Source organism: Chinchilla lanigera, unplaced genomic scaffold, assembly GCF_000276665.1.
Source record: "Chinchilla lanigera isolate Chin_1 unplaced genomic scaffold, ChiLan1.0 scaffold00036, whole genome shotgun sequence".
Classification (NCBI taxonomy): Eukaryota; Metazoa; Chordata; class Mammalia; order Rodentia; family Chinchillidae; genus Chinchilla; species Chinchilla lanigera.
In genome coordinates, this window is record NW_004955437.1 from 210,127 (window position 1) to 223,669 (window position 13,543).

General features: G+C 57.1%; 4 protein-coding genes and 1 long non-coding RNA gene across 9 annotated transcripts in view; 3 read left to right on the forward strand and 2 right to left on the reverse strand.

Annotated features, from left to right (window-relative positions):
- Gpank1 (G patch domain and ankyrin repeats 1) overlaps nt 1–1,248 on the reverse strand; it is a 3,812-nt gene extending 2,564 nt beyond the window's left edge. Inside the window, exons 1-2 of one of the 2 annotated variants that reach the window (XM_005389352.2) lie at nt 1,139–1,248; nt 140–302 (exon numbers count right to left, since the gene is read on the reverse strand). In XM_005389352.2, coding sequence (XP_005389409.1) covers nt 140–152 — 13 coding nt within the window. In that variant the 5' untranslated portion in view covers nt 153–302; nt 1,139–1,248. The other variant, XM_005389351.1, reaches the window with a different exon arrangement.
- Csnk2b (casein kinase 2, beta polypeptide) lies at nt 415–5,599 on the forward strand. 2 transcript variants are annotated; one of them, XM_005389349.2, is made up of 7 exons: nt 415–763; nt 2,046–2,128; nt 2,842–2,944; nt 3,562–3,677; nt 4,106–4,181; nt 4,307–4,496; nt 5,372–5,599. In XM_005389349.2, the coding sequence occupies exons 1-7, from the start codon at nt 712–714 to the stop codon at nt 5,460–5,462; spliced, it is 711 nt and encodes a 236-aa protein (XP_005389406.1). In that variant the 5' UTR covers nt 415–711; the 3' UTR covers nt 5,463–5,599. The 2 variants fall into 2 exon arrangements, with proteins under 2 accessions (XP_005389406.1, XP_005389407.1); XM_005389350.2 differs by lacking the exon at nt 415–763 and adding an exon at nt 1,351–1,458.
- Nucleotides 5,600–5,697: 98 nt separating this feature from the next.
- Ly6g5b (lymphocyte antigen 6 complex, locus G5B) lies at nt 5,698–8,136 on the forward strand. Its single transcript, XM_005389348.2, has 3 exons — nt 5,698–6,680; nt 6,812–6,940; nt 7,202–8,136. Exons 1-3 carry the CDS (start codon nt 6,560–6,562, stop codon nt 7,609–7,611), a joined length of 660 nt encoding a protein of 219 aa, XP_005389405.1. The 5' UTR covers nt 5,698–6,559; the 3' UTR covers nt 7,612–8,136.
- A 2,289-nt stretch (nt 8,137–10,425) lies between these two features.
- LOC106149100 lies at nt 10,426–11,653 on the forward strand. 2 transcript variants are annotated; one of them, XR_001235057.1, is made up of 3 exons: nt 10,426–10,505; nt 11,036–11,256; nt 11,561–11,653. It is a non-coding gene; the product is annotated as an uncharacterized LOC106149100 (long non-coding RNA). The 2 variants fall into 2 exon arrangements; XR_001235056.1 differs by having other exon boundaries at nt 10,427–10,505; nt 11,143–11,256.
- Ly6g5c (lymphocyte antigen 6 complex, locus G5C) lies at nt 10,477–13,510 on the reverse strand. Of its 2 annotated transcripts, none has more exons than XM_005389353.2 (3): nt 12,972–13,510; nt 11,545–11,712; nt 10,477–10,660 (listed from the first exon to the last, which is right to left on the reverse strand). In XM_005389353.2, exons 1-3 carry the CDS (start codon nt 13,153–13,155, stop codon nt 10,497–10,499), a joined length of 516 nt encoding a protein of 171 aa, XP_005389410.1. In that variant the 5' UTR covers nt 13,156–13,510; the 3' UTR covers nt 10,477–10,496. The 2 variants fall into 2 exon arrangements, with proteins under 2 accessions (XP_005389410.1, XP_013372301.1); XM_013516847.1 differs by lacking the exon at nt 12,972–13,510 and adding an exon at nt 11,844–11,977.
- Between the last annotated feature and the right edge of the window lie 33 nt (nt 13,511–13,543).

Consider the following 13,543-nt stretch of genomic DNA (forward strand, 5'->3'; position numbering starts at 1 on the left):
GAGGGAGGGGGAGAGAAAAAAAAACAAAAAAAAAAACTAACTCCACGAGACCGCTGTCTATAGGTCCTGCATTGCACCCCACTATCCCCTCGCCAACAAATAATGCCAGCCTCTCTCTGAACAAAATTATAATACATACCATTAAGAAACATCAGTCCAGCCCTTTAGATCTTCCTTAATCCTATTTTGGAGGTCTCTTCTCAAACAAAAACAGACGTGACATTTCTCCAGAAGACTTCAGGGAAAGGCTCCTATCTGCATCGCTCTGTGCCTTCCACACCGCGAAATCGCGCTATTCCCATCTAAAAAGTTGACACAATCAGTCACGTGGCACGAAGACGTAGGCGTGGCAACAACAACAAAACCGCTCCCAAGGTTCGATTTCCCGCCCCTTTCCTTTGCGCGCAAAGCACTGCGCGCCCTGGCAGCGCGAGGCCCTAGGAGGACGCATCGGTTGGGGTCCTGCTTTTACAGAACGCCCCACAATGCCCTTCGCTGCCCTCGACTTGGCGCCCCAGCTTCACACTCGCTTTCTGAGGCTGGGAAACCATTCTCGGGGCTAAGAAAAGGCCTGAGGAAGGCACAGAGAAAGCTGGGCAACGCCGAGAAGCTGTGGAATGAAATAACATCCAGGTGCCCCTCACCATTACGACCAGGATTGGAGGGACACACTTAGAGCCCGCAGCAAAACACTCCAAGCCCTATGAGGAAATGGAGAAGTGCAAAGGGACGTTGAACAGCAGAACGGCTGGAGCCACCTCAGGTTAGCGCACTGGAGCAGTCTTCCTAACACTCGGCTCCGCCCAGCCCAAGCACACCCGACCCAAGTCCCTCAGCACGGAGCCCAGCGCACCTCCCGCTCAGGCCAGATGCAGGGTGGAACAGGGTTCCCGTCGGGAGCTCCAGTGGCGAGCCCGACAGGCGATGAGTGGGGTTGGTCCGGAATGGGGTCGGCCCCCCTGAGTGGCAGCGCCGCGCCTGAACCCAAAAGGACCCGTGTGAGGGAACCAGCTGGCAAGAACCTCCCCGGCTCGCTCCGGTCCTCGCCTCGCTCGGTCCCTAAATCCAAGGAGCTCCCGACTATATATCCCAAGCTCCCTGGCCCAAATCCCCACTCGGCTTCCGTTTCCGGTGGTACCTCGTCCCGCCCCCAGGCGGCTTCCTCTGGGAGCCTCGCGACACCAGAGTCGTGCGCGGTTTCTGCTGGGATTCGTAGTTCACTTTTCCCTCGTCTCGCTAGTCGCTCATCCAATTTAGGACTTCATCTCCCGGCGTCCACCGAGGCGCTGGCTCTCGGCGCCTGCGCACCGCTCTCCCTCCGCCCTCCCCATTTCCACTCCCCCCCCCCCACTTCGCCTGCCGCGGTCGGGTCCGCGGCCTGCGCTTCAGCGGTCGGCGGCGTCCCTTACGAGCAGCAACCCCCTTCCCCCGACCCCGCTCCCGGTTCCAGTCCCGCTGGTGAGTCTGAGGCCGTCGCCGTGCTGAGTCCCCTGTCGCTGGGCGCGGCACATGGGGGTCTCCGCGCCTTGATGTGGGGGCGAAGAAGGAAGTGACTTGGTCTGGCTCCGAAAGAAGGAGGGTGGCTGAGGGACGGAGGCGGGGTGTGGAGACTCGCGCGAAGGGGACCCGACGGCCCCCCGGCCTGAGAGGAAAGGAGGGGCCTGGCTCTGGCTCGGGAAGGTGGAACTTCGGGGCCCCGGGCAAAGGCGCCGGGGACAGCCAGCCTCCTGCGGCGGTAGGAAGCAGAGGGCCTGCGGGGCCGCCGCCGCGGGCAGCCGGGCCAGGCTGCAGGAGCCCGGCGGCGCGGGTGGGCCGGTGGGTCGCTGCCTGCGGGCTGCTCGCAAGCGGTGGAACTTGAAAGAACTTCTCATCTCACGGGAAAGGGGCAGAGGCGAATCGGGGGAGCCGGAGAGGGGTGCTGCGAGCCTGCGAGCCTTTAAGAAGGGGTGGCCCCGAATTCCTCCGGGTTAGGACGCGAAGCGTGGGAGGAGGGAGGATCCCAGGCGGGGAGAGCGTGGCCTTCACTTGTGCGCTTGTTTTTCCAGCCGACGGGAAGATGAGTAGCTCCGAAGAGGTGTCCTGGATTTCCTGGTTCTGTGGGCTCCGTGGCAATGAATTCTTCTGTGAAGTGAGTTCCTTTCTTCTGCCCGACTTGCGTTCCCCACACACCTGGTCAGACGCCCGCTGAGACCATCGGCTCGGGCACACTTGCCTTACATCCGTGCAGGGACACTCGTTCCTGTGGAGGAAGGATCGTGCCCATAGCTGCGCTCTAATGTGTGTGGTGAAGAGGCAAGGCTGGGACCCAAGTCCCTACCTTGCCGCCCTGCAGCAATATGGCGTTGCACTAGCCAGCCTGTGCCTTTGCTGTTGCTGGAATGAGATCAGAAGAGTGCATCTCGGGTGGCTGTCGGGAGAACTGAAATGCTGCCTGCTAAAGTGTTCGGTGACGTGCAGAGCTGTGTGTTAACGTGAGGGATTCCAACTGCCTTCGGAAAGCAAGCTGTTCAGCCCCCATCGTCCTCAGAAAGTTAGCTGTCCCTAAGGAGAGGACAAAACTGGTTTCTAGATACAGGTGCACAAGTAGAGGCAGTGGTTTAGGAAAGAATGTCTCCGTGAGGATGCGCTGTACCTGCTTATTGCTAGAAGGGAAAAACTAAAGCTTTTATGGAAGAAATTGTGTGAGCTGGGAGGAGACACTTAAGTACTTCTGTGGAGTTGAGAATGAGAAACAGGAATAGTTGTGGTTTGTTAAGGACAAGGCATCAGTTGGAGCGTCTTACCCTGGCCAAAGTGGGGATTCTTACATGGATTAACCTCTTGAATTCTGTGTCCTGACAGGTGGATGAAGACTACATCCAAGACAAATTCAATCTTACTGGGCTCAATGAGCAGGTGCCTCACTATCGACAAGCTCTAGACATGATCTTGGACCTGGAGCCTGGTGAGACATCCTAGAGGTTGTTTAGTGTCTGGGTGTGCATGTACTTTCTCTTCCAGTCCCTCTTCACATGCTTACTGGTTTTATTTTTATTTTATGTACTGGAGATGAACCCATGGCCTTTGCCATACAAACTACCACACCTAGCTCTTCAATTTTTAAATTTGTTTTTGGTTCTCCAACTCCCATAACTCAAGATCTCCTGCTTTATTTTGATTCACCACTTGACTCTTGCATCCTAAATCTGTAACTCAGTTCCTACCTTTTGAATCTGTAGCTCATTTCTGTTCGTAATGCCACTTCCTTCACGGGCCTTATTTACCACTCCCTTCTCTGGCCTTGCATCTTCCAATCGAGATGTCCAGGCATTGATGTCTTTGCCATTCTGTGTTGAGGAAGGAGTTGGGAGGGAGAGAACAGAGCAGAGGCTGAGGGATGTGGCGAGAAGACAGAGCTGGTGAAGGGTCAGGCCCAGATTTCTGGATCAGATGCCTGGGCGATGAATAGGGTGAAGTACAGGGGTGGGTGCTGAGCAAACTAGCGAGTGGCCGTGGGCCATGGGTGGGGTGCCTAGGAAGGTTGGCAAACAAGAAGTTGCACTTGGCTGGCCCATGTTTCAGATGAAGAGCTGGAAGACAACCCCAACCAGAGCGACCTGATTGAGCAGGCGGCTGAAATGCTGTATGGATTGATCCACGCCCGCTACATCCTCACTAACCGCGGCATCGCCCAGATGGTGAGGCCTCTCTGCTCCCACTTGATTCCTTCTGAGGCAGTAAGGGAAGCAAAGTTTCCTGGAGCAAGAAGCTGTGCTTCATTCCCATCCAGGAGTCTAGCCAAGGAGAGGGGGAGAACCTCAGCTGGGGCCTGGAAGTTGAATCCGCACCGGGGTCAGGCTGAGGCGGGTGTTCTCAGGGAGGGAGACACGCTCCTGGGCGCGGGGAGTTGTTAAGGAATGCCGCTTCGGGAAACAGACAGTGAATGGCACTGATGTTTTGCAGCTCACTGAACAGCAAGAAAGGTGGCAGAGGAGTTTGAGGGCTTGTCTGGGCCAGGGGAGGGGCTTCTGGTCAGAGATGGGTGGCAAAGGGATGTGGGCTGGGCTGAGGAGGGAGTTGCCTCTTCCCAGTTTCCCACCAAGCGCTTCCATTGTGTTCACCTCAGTTGGAAAAGTACCAGCAGGGAGACTTTGGCTACTGCCCCCGTGTGTACTGTGAGAACCAGCCAATGCTTCCCATCGGTGAGTGTTGAAGAGGAGACAGGAGGGCACTGCCTGGCAGTCCTCCGCGGGTCGGGGCCCGAGTCCTAGGGGGAAGTAGGGCAAAGTCGGAGGTGCGTGGCCTACAGTTTCTGGCTGTCTCCCAGGCCTTTCGGACATCCCAGGCGAGGCCATGGTGAAGCTCTACTGCCCCAAGTGCATGGATGTGTACACACCCAAGTCATCAAGGCACCATCACACGGACGGCGCCTACTTCGGCACCGGTTTCCCTCACATGCTCTTCATGGTGCATCCCGAGTACCGGCCCAAGCGACCTGCCAACCAGTTTGTGCCCAGGTGGGGAGCAGGAACAAAATCCCCAAGGGTCAGAGGCGGGACCCAGGCAGCCTTCCCAGGAGAGGAGAGAAGACAGGCATAGCTTTTCTTGAGGCCTGCTCCTGCCAGAGGCCAGCCTTCTTCCCACTGAGTGACTGTGGGAAGATATTTAATTGACTCTGCCTCGGTTTCCTTGTCCATAAAACGGTGGTGCTAGCACACCCGGCAGTGTCTTTATCTGTGTGAGTTGTTCAGAGTCATTTGAAATGTCGTGGAAGTGGTAGCTGCTCCTGCACAGTCCCAGGTGCTCAGCCTTTTGCCGGATCTCAGAGCCTGGTTAAGCATGGTTCATCTTCTGGCATGTTACTTTTATTGTGCACTAGTGAAGAAAGGTTCTGCTTTATACTGAAACAAGTTATGTGTACCTCCTAGAATTTGAGTCCCTTTTTTTTTCATTTTTGGGAACTGTGTGTGTGTGTGTGTGTGTGTGTTTATTGCTGGCCATTGAACCCGTGGTCTCATGCTTGCTAAGGTGTGAGCATGTACTCTACCACTCACCCACAGCCCCCGGCCCCCTTTTTGTGGTTTGTCTTACCTTGTTTCATTTGGAGACAAGATCTCACTGGTGTGCAGGTGAGGCTCAAACCCCTGGGCTACAGGAAGTCTCCTGCCTGAGCTTCCCCGGTAGCTGGGATTAGAGGTGCACAACGACACACCCAACCTGGAATTCGAGTTTTAATGGATGTGTAAGATACCTTTCCAAATATTTATGAGCAAGTGAATTTGAGGCCCACTGTCCGAAAGCACTGAGCGAGCCCCTGGAGGAGCTGGGGGCGGTGGCAGGGGGAAGGCGGGATTCACCCTGCTCTCTCTCTCTGACCTCTGCCCTGGCCCAGGCTCTATGGCTTCAAGATCCATCCGATGGCTTACCAGCTGCAGCTCCAAGCCGCCAGCAACTTCAAGAGCCCAGTCAAGACGATTCGCTGATTCCCTGCCCCACCTGCTCTCACTCCGACACCGCCTTTCCTTTTCTGCCACCCTTTCAGGAGCCCTCTCTGGTTTTTAGTTTAAATTAAAGGAGTCATTATTGTGGTGGGGATATGAAATAAAGTGGAAGAAAAGGCCATGAGTTAGTCGGCTGGTGCTTGTGGTTGGGGAAGGGAAGGTGGTGGTGGGCTGGACCTAGGGGCGCTCGAGGCCCAGCCCACCCTGCCCAGGCTGAAAACCAGCACGCTTGGTGCCGTGGATCTGGGTGATGTCCCTAGAACAGTGGAGCAGAGCAGAATTCCTAGGTAGGGTGTAGGGAGGTCAAAGGGAAAAGGTACCAAGACTAGAGAAGTATTTGTTCTCGCTGGCGTTTCTACTGCAACAGGCTTTATCAGTGATACTCTCTTCAGTTCTGATTCCTTTTTTGTTGGTTTGCTTTTTGAGACAGGGTCTCACTATGTAGCACTCAGGCTGGCCTTGAACTTAGTGTTCCACCTGCCTGAGCCTGGCTTTCGGTTGTGGTTTTAAAGAGAAAGTGGGGCATGGTGGCGCACACCTATAATCCCAGCACTTGGGAGGCTGAGGCAGGAGGATAGCTGAGTTCGAGGCCAGCCTGTCTCAAAAGCAAGACCCTGTGTCAAAAAAAAAACATAAAAGGAATGTAGTCCTGGAGGCAAGGTCCAGATTGCTGCTCAGCGGTGTTTGTGCGCCCCCTGCTGGGGGAGCTGAGCCGGCTGGTCTGCAGGTTGGGTGGGGGCGCCTGCTGAGTGAGCGCAGTGGGACCCGAGTCTGGAGGACAGCAGGTGGTGCCAGACACAGCTAATGCCCAACCCTGAGGGGAGGACGTAGGCTTCGGGCATGTAGGATAGGGTAGACACTTCAGTGAAGGTTCAGCTGTCAGGTGGTGCCCTGTCTGGGCCGCCACTCCCACACTCAGGAGCCAGACTTTGTGGGTGAGGACACGTCGTCCCTCCTGCCAAGGTAATGACTTCCTCCTCGAGCCAGGATCCTGCCCCAGGCAGGAATATAGCTCTGCCCCTCCGGCAGCTCCTTTCAGATGCCTGCCAACAGCACCCTGAAGCTCTGGATCAAGGAGCATGGTCCCAGGAAAGTGGGCTTTCAGGGCACCCCACCGGAACCGCTGCTGTCCACACTCCGCCATGAAGGGCTACGTGCTGGTAGACGTGCTGGTCGTGGTGGGCTTCGCACTGGGAAAGGGTAAGTGGGGCCTGGGGCAGGGAAGGGCAGGGTGAGGGTGCAGCTGGCGCTCCGCAGACCCAGGCCTGCTGCAGGGTAGGGGACACGGGTGAGCCGCTGCTCCCATCGCCCCTTTCTTCCGCTCTGCCCAGCTCCTGTTCCCGAAGTCCGGACCTGCCACTTCTGCCTCTTAGAAGACCCTTTTGTCGGATGCATTTCCGGCTCGGAGAAGTGCACCACCAGCAGCTCGTCCCCGTGCATGGTGATCTCCATCTATTACGGTGAGTCAAGTCCCAGGAGGAGACGGTGCAGCTTGGTCTCCAGAGGGCCGAACTGCCTGGAGCCTGAGTGACAAGAAGATAGCAGAGTTTTGGAAGTGGGGTGGGTATGGAGACCAACTGAGCACGTTTTTCTGGTCCCTTCTGAAGACACTTAGGCTAGAAGTGGGGTCTGGATAAGGGCGGGAGCCCCAGAGGCAGAAGGTCGGGTTTGGGGGCTGTGGGAGGCTGTCATCGGGGTTATCGCTGTCCCCTCTGCTCTAGAGATCAAGGTCCGCTTCAACATCCGAGGCTGTGGACAGATCAATTCCTACCGCTGCCAAGAGAAGCGCCACACTTACTTCGCCCAGTACTGGTACCAGGTGCAGTGCTGTCAGTACGATTACTGCAACTCCTGGGCCAGCCCCCAGCTCCAGAGCTCCCTGCCTGAGCCCTCCGAGGGGCCCCTGGCTCTGCCTCTGTCCGACGCCCAGGCCCGCCGGTTTTACCACGCCCTGAACCTCTCCTTGCCCCTGCCTAGCGTCCATGTAGGGAAGGAGCCTGAAGGCCTGGGCCCCCAGGACCCCCTGGCCACCCTGCCCCTGGCGCTGGGCTTGTCCCTTGCTGACCTGCGACATGTGTACCTGTTCTTCAACAGCTCAGGGCTTCTGGTTCTTCCCAGGGCTGGGTCCTGACACCTTCCTTTCCCACGCTGCACCCCTGGTATCCTGCCGTACCTCACCCTGTGCTCCCTGCGCCCTCCTGGGCTTCCCTCCTTTGACCTAAGTTTTACCCCCCCCACCCCCCCCATCCTGTGTTGCTCTTTCTGCCTCCTAGAAAAACGCTAGTGTAGATTGCTCCCTGGCTGGCGAGAGAAAGGCACAGCGGTTCCCGTCATCGGAGTGCTGCACCCCCCACCCTGGCCCCACGCTGTGTCCACTCAGGCCTGCGCCGTATCCGCTCGGGCCTGTCTCTAAGACTCGGTGGCGCATGGCCTTCCAGCGGGAAGCATGGGTAGAGTCTCTGCAGCTGTCCTGACGCGGCACTCCAGCCCTGCTGCCGCCCGGTCTTCTGCTCAGCCTCGTCGCAGTCCTTGGCCGCCTTGGCCCCTTTTACCTCACTGAGTCCTTGTGCACCTGCTGAAAGGGGAGGAGAGGGCTGTGTGGGTTTGCTGTGTCTCCCATTGCCCTGCACAATAAACCAGGCCGGGGTAACTGCCACCTCGTTTGTGGGGTCAGGTTCTGACGTGGGCAGGCAGAGACAGAGTGAAGAGGGTTAATCGAGCGTAGGATTCAAACAGGACTGCACAACCCTGCCCACTTCCCTTGACATTTTGGCTCCCTCGTACATCTTTGCCCACCCTCTGCTGAGCTGCAGGTCAAAGCGCCAGGATCCCAGCCATGAAACCTGGACCCCAGCCATGAAACCCAGATCCCAGCCTATAAAACCTAGAGAGTTAAACCCAGTTGGTGCCAGAGTTTTTCACTGGAAGAAAAAATTTTCATCCAGGTAGATTTGAGTCCAGTTCCGAGGGACCTGGGCTTCTGCCTGTCCTTGGTTCTCTCCAAGGATCCTGACAGCCAGGAGCCCCTCCATGGAAGTCCGGGTGGAGGGGGCCTGTGACAGGACACTGGTGGGGCTGCAGCAGCTGGCTCTTCACTTGCATGTTCTTGAACATTTGCAAGCACACAGCAGTGACGGGTACAGGTCAACCTTTTGCATGCACTCAACAAACAACATGGCTCTGAGCCAGGCCTGTGTTAAGTCCCAGGACTCCGAGGTGAGTTCTGCCCTCCAGTGTTGCAGCCCAGTGCCAGGATTACGAAATCTTTCTGAGAAGCAGCGCCACGTTGTGGCTGGGAGGCCAGGCCCAGCTGTCCTGCCACTTGGGTCAGTCTGAGTCACTTTGGTCTGCCCAGAGAGGATAATGCCTCTTAGAGTTGAGGGAAGGCGTGTAATGACACATGCACACGGAAACACATGCTCTAGTCAGGTGCAGTAATGCAGGGTGTGCGCTTTCTTGTTGCTGAGACAGTACCTGGCAGCTAACGGTTTTAGGAGACAGCCCACAGCCAGTGGGTTCCAAGGCACGGCCATCATGGTGGAGAAGGCTGCTTGGTTCACGGCAGCTGGGAGGCAGAGCCAAGAAACAGCTCTAGCCAGGAGATGGGCCAGAGTCTCACCTCAGCCAGCTGCTCAGAAGTACCCAGAACTGCTCCACCAACTCTGGGTGACACCACCCAAGCTACTACTGGGGAGGCAGAGGCTGCAAGATCACAAGTTTGAGGCCAGCCTGGGCAACACAGACTTTTAAAAGGCCCTGTCTCAAGAAAGGGCTGAGGATGGAACTCGTACAGCACTTGCCTGCGTGCGGCATGGGTGAGGCCCTGGGTTGTCAGTACAGGGTGTGTGAGTGCTCACACTGGCGAGGTAAATGCGCACAGTTGAGGGCCTGTTCAGTAAGCCTTTCTGACAAAGCATACGGAAGTTTGTACTCAGCCTCCCATCAGCGTAAGACCTCTGCTTGCTCCGGGCTCCTGGGTGCCCCTTCCCAAGCACCCTGACTCTTGGGAGGTTGCCATTGTCCTCAGAGCAGCTGGACAAGTGTGTCTGTGTGCTTGGCGTGATGGCATCACGTGGCACACTCTTAACCTGCATGCTTTGCCGGTTAACACATCTGTTGTGCTGTGGCAGAGACACCAGTGTTAATTTTTAAGTCATAATGTTTAGGCAGTTGGAAATGGTACAGAGAGGAACAAGCTGTCCCCACCCCCTGGGCCCATCTTTCTCCATGACCTCTGTTTTCAGTATAACAGAAAAATCCAGGTGCTGAGACATATACCTATAGCCCCAGCACTCTGGAGGCTGAGGCAGGGGGATCACGAGCTCAGTAGTTAGTGACCAGCCTGAGCAACATAGCAGGACCCTACCAAAAAAGAAAGAAGGAAGGAAAGAACAGGAGAGAGCAGTGTACAGTGGTCCATGCCTGTAATCCCATCAGCCTGGGAGGCTGAGGCAGGAGGATTCCAAGTCTGAGCCCAGTCTGGGTGACTTGGTGACTTAATGAGACTGTCTCAAACGATGGGGGAGAGGACAGCAGAGCCAAGCCAGGCTCACACAGCCCTCAGAGCACAAGCTGGAGGACAGACTGAGGCCCAGGAGCCCTGCCAGTCGCCACCCAGCCATGGTCTGGCCCAGGTCTCGGCACCTGCTAACCTTCCCAGTGTCACCACGGGAGGCTTTCCAGTCCCTTCTCCTCTTTTTACACTGGTGCTGAAGGAGACCCGGAAATGGGGCAGGAGCAGAGCTGGGAGCCCCTCACCTGTCCCTGTGGCCAGCAGGCGGCATGCTCGCCTCCACTTGCCAGAAAAAGATAAACAGAACACTTCGCAGATGGATTTATTTTGCTGCCGAGCGCTGGGGACTTCAGCAGGAGAGGGATTCTGGGGCCAGCGTGGGAGCAGGGAAAGGTGGGGTTATCAGGGAGGCAGGGAGGCTGGTGCTGGGCACTGGGCGTGGCCCTGGCTGAACCCCAGCAGCCATCAGGAAGACAGCTGGAATCGGCATTTACTCTGCGGTCCTACTGAAGGTAGGACTCTCGGTTGTGAGGGTCATTGCAGAAATTCATGAAGCAGCAGTGAGAAAATATCCAGAAGCCAAACACGGGGGCAGGCCGGGTGTCCGTGCAGTCATCCATCTGCTCCCTGCGGCGGCAGTCGCTCACCATGATGTCCGAGCCACTGGCTGGGGGGAGCGCGGGCACGGGTGACAAGGAGGTCTCCCCGCAGAGTCCCCAGGCTGTCGCACCCTCCCTTCACCCGGACGTACCAGTACCAGCCATGCCTTGCGGGGGCCACAGAAAAGACAGAACTGGGCAGGAGTGGGGAGTCCCAGTGCGCCCCCGGCTGAGGGAAGTTTCCCAGGGAAATAGGAGGGAAAGAGCCGTGGAAAACGCGTCAACACGTGGAGGGGGCGGTGCGGGGGGCGAGTGAGCAGTGGGGCAGAAGCCGGGAGGACCTGCACCGTGGGACCGGGCAGGAAAACGAGGAAATGTATCGGGTGGGCTGTGCGGAGGGAGCGGCTGTCACTCGTTCTCTAGACTCTGCCGTTCCCTTCCAGGTGGGGGGATGTTTGTGCCACGGCCCAAGCCGGGGTGCACAATGCAGTTCACTGCTGCCAGCCTGGGGAAGTAAAGTATTAGAACCCGCCTACGTGCCCACTGACAGGGACGGACAGAGCCGCCCGGGCAGGCCGGGCCACGAGTGCCGGGCAGCAGGTCCACAGGACAAGGAAGCAGCTTGCGCATGGCTGTGCAGAAGTGTGGTCTCCGGAGCACAAGGGTGAGTGGAAGGCTGCTGCTGTCTGGGGAGAGGGGTCAAGAGAGCAAGCGCTCTATCTGCACAGGCAGGAGAGGGTGGGAGCCAGGCAGCGGCGCCAGCCGGGAGGCGGGCACAGGAAGCAGCTCTGAAGGAACGACAGAGAAACATCTCAGGGCCGTGGCAAGGGGACTCGGGTGCAGCTCAGGTCGGGCGAGGCTCAGTTCCGCGCAGGGCTGGGCCCGTGGCGGCAGGCGGCGGGGTGGTGCTGTCCGCTTGGTTCCCGGGACTGTGCACCGGCCCCCAGCTTACCGTTCCTTATGTGCAGAGTGATGCAGCTGCTGCCCTCTGGCATGAGGCAGATGTCGGACCCCAGCAGGCACCCCAACTCCTTGGTCTCAAAAAGGCATCGATAGCAGCGCAGGTATCTGCGGAGCGGAGGCTGCTGAGGTGGGTTAGGGTTTGGGTGAACGAGCTCACCTGGGCACAAAAAGCAAACACCCTAAGCCCTCCAGGCTGGTCAGCCCTACCGCTCGCTCCCCACCTCCAAAACCCAAACAGTCCCCCTTCCTGAAAGCCTGGCTTAAAATATCAGAAGCTGTGTTCCTCACAGAAGTCTCCATTCTCTGCCGTCCTCCTTCCAGAGACGACAAACATTAAATCACTCATTCTTTCTTCAACGTGCACTCGGAGAGCTCCCATCGCCCTGTGCTCCGAAAGCTCTGAATTCATAGGGAAGGTTGAAACAGTCCTTCTGTGGCTTGGTTTCTCAGTCTCCCATCCCCGGAAGCTTTCCTGGTCATTCCTTCTTGGGCTTTTGTTTTCTTTGTTATTTTGTCTGGTTTTTGTTTGTTTGTTTGTTTTTTGGTTTTTTCCAGTACTGGGAATTGAACTCACGACCTTGCGCTTGCCAGGCAGGCGCTGTGCCACTGAGCTAAATCCCCAGCCCCTTCTTTGTTATTTTGAACCAGGGGTTTCCTTATGTAGTTCAGGCGGGCCTAAAACTCACTATGTAGCACAGGCTGGCCTCACACCACCCTCCTGCCTCAGCTTCCCGAGAGCTGGGATTAGAGGTCTGCACCACCACACCCAGCTCAGTCCTGTGTTCTTAATCCATACTGTTCAGACGTGAAAGCAACAGCGTGTCACACGGCAGGGACAACCTCTGTGTCAGTGCTGACGGGAGACTTCAAGCAGCCCACACCACTGCTTTTATTTGGGCAGTGCCCTCACTGCACACCCGTCTTAACCTTTACCCACCAAAGCGCCTGTTTTCTGCTGCTTTCGCCAACTATGCGTGTATCCACCCGTCTTCTTCGGTCCTTGACCCAGGCTACATATTAAGGAGTCCCAGACCCAGCAGAGCAGAGGCAAATGCTAAAAGGCAGCCCTTGGAACCCTGCTTCTCAGTGGGTGCGGCGGTTCTCAGGGTGGACTCAGCCTGTAGATTCTGTTCTGTCTGCGTGAGTGTCCCCAGCCCTCCCTCTCCTGTGTTGTCTTCAGCTCTGGAGAGGATCCCTTGGGTGTCTCAACTCGGGTCACGGCTGTTGAGTGACACAGCTCCGGGGTGTCACTGGAAATCTTCCCCAGGGTGAGGCTCGTCCGAGAGTGGGCCCCAGGCCCTTCCTCATCACGCAGCCCCCCCCACGGTTCCTGCTGACGGGTTAGTGGAGCATGCCGGCAGACGGGTCTCCATCTAGCAGGCCAGGAGACCCTTCTGACCCCCTGGAGCTACTCACCAAACACCAAGCTCGTGGTCAGCAGCGCTATCAAGAGCATCTCGCACCGGCTGCCGGTGCCCGGAGCCCCCGCCCGGCTACAGCTCCCTGCCCAGCCCCCTTCAAGTCCGTCACAGTCCGTGCCTTCTAGTCCAGGCTTATATTGGCGGTGGGAGGCTGGCCAAGAGGAAGGAGATGGCAGCATGTTTGGGTGGAAATCAGTGCCAGAATGGCCACAGGGTCACCATGTCCCCACCCACAGCGGGGCTCCAACATCCTGGCTCCGGGCAGGGACCCAGCAACAGAGGGATGAGAGGAGGAAATTGCTTTTATATCCATTCAGCAAACATTTATTGAATCACTGCGTCAGGTGTCGGGTGTAGAAGTGTACAAAGCTCCTCACCTCACAAGGCATAGTTGGAAACAAGGTCAATAAGCAACGGGGTTGGTGAGGCAGAGTGCTGCCGGGAGCACCGGACAGTGGAAACCACTGACTGGGTTTATTTTTTATTTTTTTGGAGACAAGGTCTTGCTGTGTAGTTCAGGCAGGTCTTGAGTTCACTATGTGGCCCAGGCTGGCCTCGAACCCCTAT

Excerpts from the sequence above, each read along its gene's own strand:
- Csnk2b (XM_005389349.2), top strand. The coding sequence starts at position 712 with ATGGAGAAGTGCAAAGGGACGTTGAACAGCAGAACGGCTGGAGCCACC. Across the intron at positions 764-2,045 it reads AACGGCTGGAGCCACCTCAG|CCGACGGGAAGATGAGTAGC; the intron begins GTTAGCGCACTG and ends TTGTTTTTCCAG. Across the intron at positions 2,945-3,561 it reads GATCTTGGACCTGGAGCCTG|ATGAAGAGCTGGAAGACAAC; the intron begins GTGAGACATCCT and ends CCCATGTTTCAG.
- Ly6g5b (XM_005389348.2), top strand. The coding sequence starts at position 6,560 with ATGGTCCCAGGAAAGTGGGCTTTCAGGGCACCCCACCGGAACCGCTGC. Across the intron at positions 6,681-6,811 it reads GGGCTTCGCACTGGGAAAGG|CTCCTGTTCCCGAAGTCCGG; the intron begins GTAAGTGGGGCC and ends CGCTCTGCCCAG. Across the intron at positions 6,941-7,201 it reads GGTGATCTCCATCTATTACG|AGATCAAGGTCCGCTTCAAC; the intron begins GTGAGTCAAGTC and ends CCTCTGCTCTAG.
- Ly6g5c (XM_005389353.2), bottom strand. The coding sequence starts at position 13,155 with ATGCTGCCATCTCCTTCCTCTTGGCCAGCCTCCCACCGCCAATATAAG. Across the intron at positions 11,713-12,971 it reads GACCACGAGCTTGGTGTTTG|GTGAGCTCGTTCACCCAAAC; the intron begins GTGAGTAGCTCC and ends TTTTGTGCCCAG. Across the intron at positions 10,661-11,544 it reads CACTCTGCACATAAGGAACG|CCAGTGGCTCGGACATCATG; the intron begins GTAAGCTGGGGG and ends CGCTCCCCCCAG.